A 6,903-nucleotide genomic window follows, 5' to 3' on the forward strand; every position below is an offset into this window, starting at 1 on the left:
AGTAGTTAGATGTTGTGGGGTGTGTTCAGCTTCTAACAATGAGCTAACGACACTCACTTCTCTCCTTCTCACGTTTCCTACTCCCTCCTCGGTTGTCACATTGCTATCGCGTCTGTTGTGTTGCAACCGCAGGTAAGAGCTCTACACATTGACATAAGCATTCCACAATATTTTGTAGATTTTGGCGTCGCCGGCCCGCGACCTAATCTCATCATAAGTAATAATTTAATCTTTAAAATCAAAAACTAAGTATAGGTGTGTATTGGGGCATCATTGCTAAGCATTTAGATGCATTCTGGGTTGAAAACTCCTAGGTCAAAAACTCACTGCTCTTAATAATCGTGATCTTTGCACTTGATCTAAAGTGAGATTTGAGACCATAAGCATGTGTGATTAGGTCTTATAAACATGTCCTAGAAGTCTTGTTATGTTTGGATGTCATTTGATGTTGTAAAGAACGTGATTTGTTTATTGATGAGCGTTTAACTTTTGTTGATTTCACTCATTTGAGTGTAGCTTGAGTTAGATGCGTGTTGTTTGTTGTTTTCCAAGAGATTGACAACCTCTTGTAGCCTCTATGCACTAGTTGAATCAACTGCGTTCCATGGATTGACAATTATATTCATGGTTCGTGCTACGTCTGCAATAAGATAGCAGTAAGGTTAGACACCCGTCCCACACAAAATCTATAGTCACCTCCTTCTCTTGCCATTTCTATCAAAGATTTCTTCAAAGCCCACTTTGCTATGTCAGGAGTTCACGTTTCAAAGCACATATAGTTGGTAAGCAAGAAGCTCCTTTCTTAGGAGAACTTCCAATTGTATGATGATTAAATGGACGAGAGATTTTACACATGAGTGGATATGTGATATGATCAACCTTGCACTTCAACATGGTATGCCTTAAGATTGGATTACTAATTGGGTCAAGCCTGGAAAGTTGATTGAAAGGCAAGCGGTTGAATTTTCCCTTTGTGTACCTTAAGAAAGATTTTAATTCCATGTAACAATCTGTGGAAAAATATGGAAGAACTCCAACTGCCAAGCAAGTTTATGCTTGCGATTTCTTGAATGTGTGAGATAGCACTCTGTCAATTGTGCATGGGAAGAGGAATTTCAAAAAAAAACTACAAGCACAATTGAGGCTAAACAAGGATGTCCATTGTCACCCACTCTTTTTGGTCCATACATAGATCAATTTGACCAAATCGTTCTTGACGTTTTGCAAGAAGAATGCATTGAAGAGGTCACTATTTGCAATGCAGTAATCATGATTTTGTTGTATGTGATGATGTAGTGCTTCTAGTATACACTTTAGAGGATTCACAAAGGCTTATGGCTGTCCTTGAGAATTTTTCTTGCATAGTGAGATGATTGTGAATGAATCCAAAACAAAGGTTATTCTTGTGAAAACCAACCATAAGGAGAAGCCATGCATTTTATACAAGAATGAGACACTTGATGTTGTTGAGAGGTCTAAATGCCTGGCCTTGAGACTCCGGACAATCACAAGTAGCATGAATGTGCTATGTGTCATTTGGAATGGGAAAGAGAGCGCACTATGCATTTGTGCATAGTATGGATTTAAGAACATGTGTAATGTGAGAAACACTGAAGTGTTGGTATCTAAAGAAGTATCTTTTTGACACATTGAAGTTGCACTATAAGAGACTGAGATCTTTGCTGCGCATGATAGCCGCGCCAGGATGAGAGAGAGTAGAGAGAAGAGATGTGGGGGAAGAGAGAGAAAAAACTTTTGTTTTGCCGTAGGTATTGCCTCAAAAATTTCCTTGTTGATAGCTTTAGATATTGCTGCCTCTCCGCAATAGCCTCATAGATACCCTGGCATGAATATAATATACTCCTATTGATATACTCATCCATATCTCTCCTTTATATAATAAAAAATACTCTCATTTTGTATCCTCTCTATATAATATAGTCACTTATTGGTTCTCCTCAAAATAAATCCATTAAATTTTAGGATTCCCTTAGAATATTCTATCCCTGGCCCCTCCCCCCCACCCACCCCAAAATTTCACATCAGTAGAGACTGCTCGTCTCGTCCTCCTCACCAGTTATCTGCCGCACATTCCTTTCTAACCCATTGTGGTGGCTTAGTCCTTTGTGAACCCCCCCTCCCCCCCCCCCCCCCCCCCCCCCCCCCCAACCCACCCCCCAAACCCCTCCTCTTTGTGCGCATGCCTTTTCCATCCACTTCCTCCCTCGTCTGGCCCACACGTACGTCCTAATGAATTCATCCCTTTGCAAAGACCACCTCACCTTAGAACTCCGTTTTGCTGCTCGTCGCATCTACAAGCAAACGAGCCATAGAGAGAAGAACAAGAACAAGAAGAAGAAGAGTATTTTAACGTCATAGGACCCTATCCCAAAAGACCTTAGAGATTTATCTGATGGGGAGTTGAACTCAAGACTATCTATTCAAGAGGGAAATTGCATAACCAATATACCACACTTGGGTGGTAGAAACGTTTTACCATTTTCCTCTTTTTATTAGCACACACACACCCACACACACTTTGTCACAACATCTGACCATGATAACCTACTCGTAGACTAAATATTTCTAGGAGGAAAAGAAACTCAGAAATGGTAATTATTGCTAAGCCTACTATGCCATTAGCATGGCTGAATAAATACCACAAAGACATTTAGCTTGGTGGGTGTACATTTAACCTCACTTGGTTTACTTGGGTTGATATTAACCATTATATTGGAACTTGGGCTAGCTTGTGGGTACAACCCCCTAAATCTCTCTTACCAGGTTTAGTTAGTGCCCAGTCTTTGGCCTCTTACCTGGGCGGCTTCAGATTTGATTGTCTCTACTAAGTTCGTTTACACTCTGTCGTGGCACTCATACTGAGTCACGGCCTTGTTCTAATGACCTCGCATAATGAGGGGTTTCTTGGCATGGATTCTTTGCCTCACTCTCATGGAATCGATCTTAGCTATAATACCTCTTGCACTCATTGAGATTGATCGACGCCAGGCTGCTGCATCACCTCCATAACTGAGTATATATTTTTTGGAGATTTTCCTTGCCTCTTCTACTATGTAAAGGTGAGGGGTTCTTCCCTTCACTTAGACTTGGTCTCCCCGGGTTCTTTGGAGATAATCTCAGTGTGGCGTCTGCTCAAAAGGTTTTTATATATTTTTTCTCTCAAAGATTTAAAAATAAACCCCTACTCTGTTGGGTGATTATAGACAAATATTTTAAGATTATTAAGAGAGAGGTTCATTTGGAGTTCATATTTTCACACATGCTGAAGGGATTCTTTGCTTCTTATCTGGTACTGACTGCATACATACTTAGTCTGTTTTATTGTAAAAAAATAGCATCAAGTCTCACATACATATGGATATTGTTCTGGGTTTTGATAGTGATGATGATTTTAAAACTGAAAGCCTGAGGGTGTGACTGGTTATGATTCCTAAGGTTTTTTTACCTCTGGAACATTGGTAGAACTATACATTTGGGATTTTACTTAGTTAAAGCATATGGTTTAATAACCTCGGCACTGATAAGTACACATCATTAGAGGGTTTTTTCTACCTGGTACTGATTACATACACTCACTCTAGTTTTTTTTGGTTGCTTGACATAAAAATGCCATCAAGTCTATGGTTACTAAAATGTGGTATACTATAGTTTTATGGGGAACTGATCTAACTATGCTAATCACTGGTTGATACTCTGATTTATTATGTGATGGTTCAAATTCTGGTGGGTTATGAGGAGATTCATGGAAACTTTTTGAAAAAATGATGATTTTTTGCATTATAATTGATACTTATGAAGAGTTTGGTGGCATTGTTGGTTATGCTGCCAAATTCTGATAGTTGCAGTTGTTTGTGATACATTCAATTGGCAAGAAATTGGGAAAAATGGAGTTAATACATGATGATCTGGTCTGGTCTAACTGATTATAGCCATACTTTATACCTTCTGCTTGATCTTGGGTGTGGTTGAAATTAGCAGGATATGGTTTTCTATTATATTGATCGGGTATGATATAACTGATTGTAGCTAGACTTTATATCTTCTACTGGATCTTGGATATGGTTGGAATTAGCCAAATCTGGCTCTGGTGCTGACCTAAAAAACAACTAACCTTGCTTGGATATCTGGCTCAAATCTGGTAAAACTTATCCCACTACATCTTAGTGATGTTAGTACCGTAAAATATATTCTGATTTTTATTGTTTGCCTTCTGCTGGTTGCCTGGTCGCCTGGCTTAGTTCTGGTCTTTTTTCATATGTACACTACATCTAGTTCTTGGTGATGATACTGCCTTAAAAACCACACTTGAGTTTTGGCATAAACTATGAGTCTGACCAATATGGGTATAGTGGATAACTTGATTAATACCTATTGATCTAGTCCAGGTTTGATAAAACTTATAATAAAAAAATCTCTATATCTAACAGGGGGTAAGGGTCCTTTTTTCACTACATTTGGTCTTCTAATCTTGCTCTCCACATATGGATAATGATCTGGTACTTTAGATGCCTAATATTTTTATGACATTATGATTTGGGGAGACTATTTTGACTTACAAATCTGACCTTCACCTATTTCTTGGATATCGGGCTTAGATTTGGTTTTCCATTATAGTTAGTAAACACTGATCTGGTCTGGCATAACTGGTTGTAACCAAACTTTATACCTTCTGCTTGATACTTAGAGTGTCGACTTAATACTGGTCCCTTTTTCACTACATCTGGTTGGAATATTTCTGGCCTACTATGGTGTAAAACTGGTTAAAGATACTTCGGGCCTGCTCACTAAATCTTGAGTAAAAATCTATCTAAAAAACTTTTGTTGCTATACATTATTTTTGGTTCGTTATGACACTAATTAAGGGATGACTTGAAAGCATTTTTCACCATTGAGAATGTGCTTCATTTTGACTCTGAATGACACCTTCAGGGCAGTCCAAACTAGCTATTGTTTTGATACCAATCTCTTTATGATACTTAAAAGGGTGTTGATAGTTAAGCAGGCCTATTACAAAAGATTACTTGTGTAACTAAGGTTTCTGTTGGTTGACCTAGACTAGGTTTTTTTCATACATTGCTTAAACTAAGGAAATTACATAAGATGATATGAAGTTGTCTACTTCCTCTCACAGTAAAAGGTTATGCTAAACATATGAAGCAATTCTAGTAGGATTACTTTGTATAGGACAGTAGCTAGTCTAAATACTTTTTAAGTTTGACATGATAACAACTGATAGGTTCTTTGAAGCCTGTGATACGTAGCCAAGTCTAACATATATGTTGTCTTGACTATATGGATGCAGGTGAGAATTCCATCTTGGCTTCAAGAGGTTTAGCTTGCTGCAATCTGACGTTGGAAACATTTAATGAATCAATTGGGATAGTTTTGATACCTTTGTACAAATTCATTTGGAATGATACTTTATTCTTGTTATGTTGTACATTTATGAATCAAAGATTGAGTTGTTTCTGTACTTATCTTTTCCTTGACATCTTTAGCGAGTCGTCGTTTTGAACATCCTGTTCATTGGTGTGTTATTTATTTAAGTTAAACGGCTACACACACACATACACACACACAAAGAAAAGTATTTTAATGTTGTAGGAAACTATCCTAAGAGACCTTAAAGATCTATCTGACCAGGGGGGGGGGGAGAGAGAGAGAGAGAGAGAGAGAGAGAGAGAGAGAGAGAGAGAGATCAAACAAATGTGTTATAGTGTATGCTAGCAGAATATCATTAACAAAGCATTCACAAAAGCAAGTGATCAACATTAGCTACACCATCCTCATTATGATGCCTTAAAACATGGCTTTCATTAATTATCCACTACATCATCATCTACTAGTTCCATAGCCATGGCGCGGTCTATGTGGAGTCCCAGTTCATCAAAATCAGCAATATAGGGATCAAACCAATCATCATTATCTTCTTTTAGCTCTTCATTATCTTCTTCATCTTCTATGTAGTTTTTCTCTTCTTCATCGACATCATTTTCACTCGCTTCGTCAAGCGATCGTGCTGGAAGTTCTTCACCTTCTATGTCTGCTTCATCATCATTGTTGTGTTTGTCCACAGTGGTTCCTATGTTCGGTGCATCATCTAGTATACATCTTTCTCTTGGAGTGATTTGTATGACAAAACAAAACCTTAGTTCATAAATACTTGAAAGATAGATCACTTGCTCACAACTTTCTGGAGAGATGTAGATATCACTTGTGCCCATATGTAATCTCGTAGACTCCACCATATAGATACCAGATGAAACTCCTGCAAACCAATTCACATCAAACACATACTTTCAAAAAGTTCAAAAATCTACTCGGTATATTATTTGGATAACTCCACAATATCTATTTTCCACATCGTTTGGATTTTTCATATCAAAATTTCCCATCACTCCACTATCATTTGTCATTCATTTTTTGTCTACATTATCAATTTGAAAGTGCCTTCCTTCATGCCACATCAAGTTGAACATTGTTGCTTGTTGAAACTAGAACAAGTTTGAGTATAGGTACCTATATACTAATACTTTATATTATGCATAATGAGTTTGATTAGCAATTACCTTTTGTAGACAACCTTGCACATACTCCCTCTCCTCATCACTAACATGCTCACCAGTAGCTTTAGATTTTGTCATTTGTTCATGCAACCAATTGGGCCTTATAAGTTCAGGAAACATGGCAAGGTAGAGTGGGTAAACCACATTGCGATTTCTTCTATGAGAGTGTATTTTTCTATACGCTTCTCGATCTTCTTCACTCTTTCTTTTCAACTATGTATATAGATCTACCCACTTTTGCATCTTTGGTGCATTAAGGACAAGGTAGTTGTTTATTGCATCACGTATGTGCTTTTCCATGAGCTTTATCTTCCCC

The 6,903-nt window shown here is 37.9% G+C and overlaps 1 protein-coding gene across 1 annotated transcript; it reads right to left on the reverse strand.

Annotated features, from left to right (window-relative positions):
* Positions 1 to 5,837: 5,837 nt before the first annotated feature.
* On the reverse strand, positions 5,838 to 6,245 carry LOC147427820 (uncharacterized). Its single transcript, XM_086497393.1, has one exon. The coding sequence runs from the start codon at positions 6,243 to 6,245 to the stop codon at positions 5,838 to 5,840; it is 408 nt and encodes a 135-aa protein (XP_086353519.1).
* Positions 6,246 to 6,903: the final 658 nt, after the last annotated feature.

The sequence above is a fragment of the Adiantum capillus-veneris genome, chromosome 23 (genome assembly GCF_014529385.1).
Source record: "Adiantum capillus-veneris isolate H3 chromosome 23, ASM1452938v2, whole genome shotgun sequence".
NCBI lineage: Eukaryota > Viridiplantae > Streptophyta > Polypodiopsida > Polypodiales > Pteridaceae > Adiantum > Adiantum capillus-veneris.

Excerpts from the sequence above, each read along its gene's own strand:
- LOC147427820 (XM_086497393.1), bottom strand. The coding sequence starts at position 6,245 with ATGGGCACAAGTGATATCTACATCTCTCCAGAAAGTTGTGAGCAAGTG.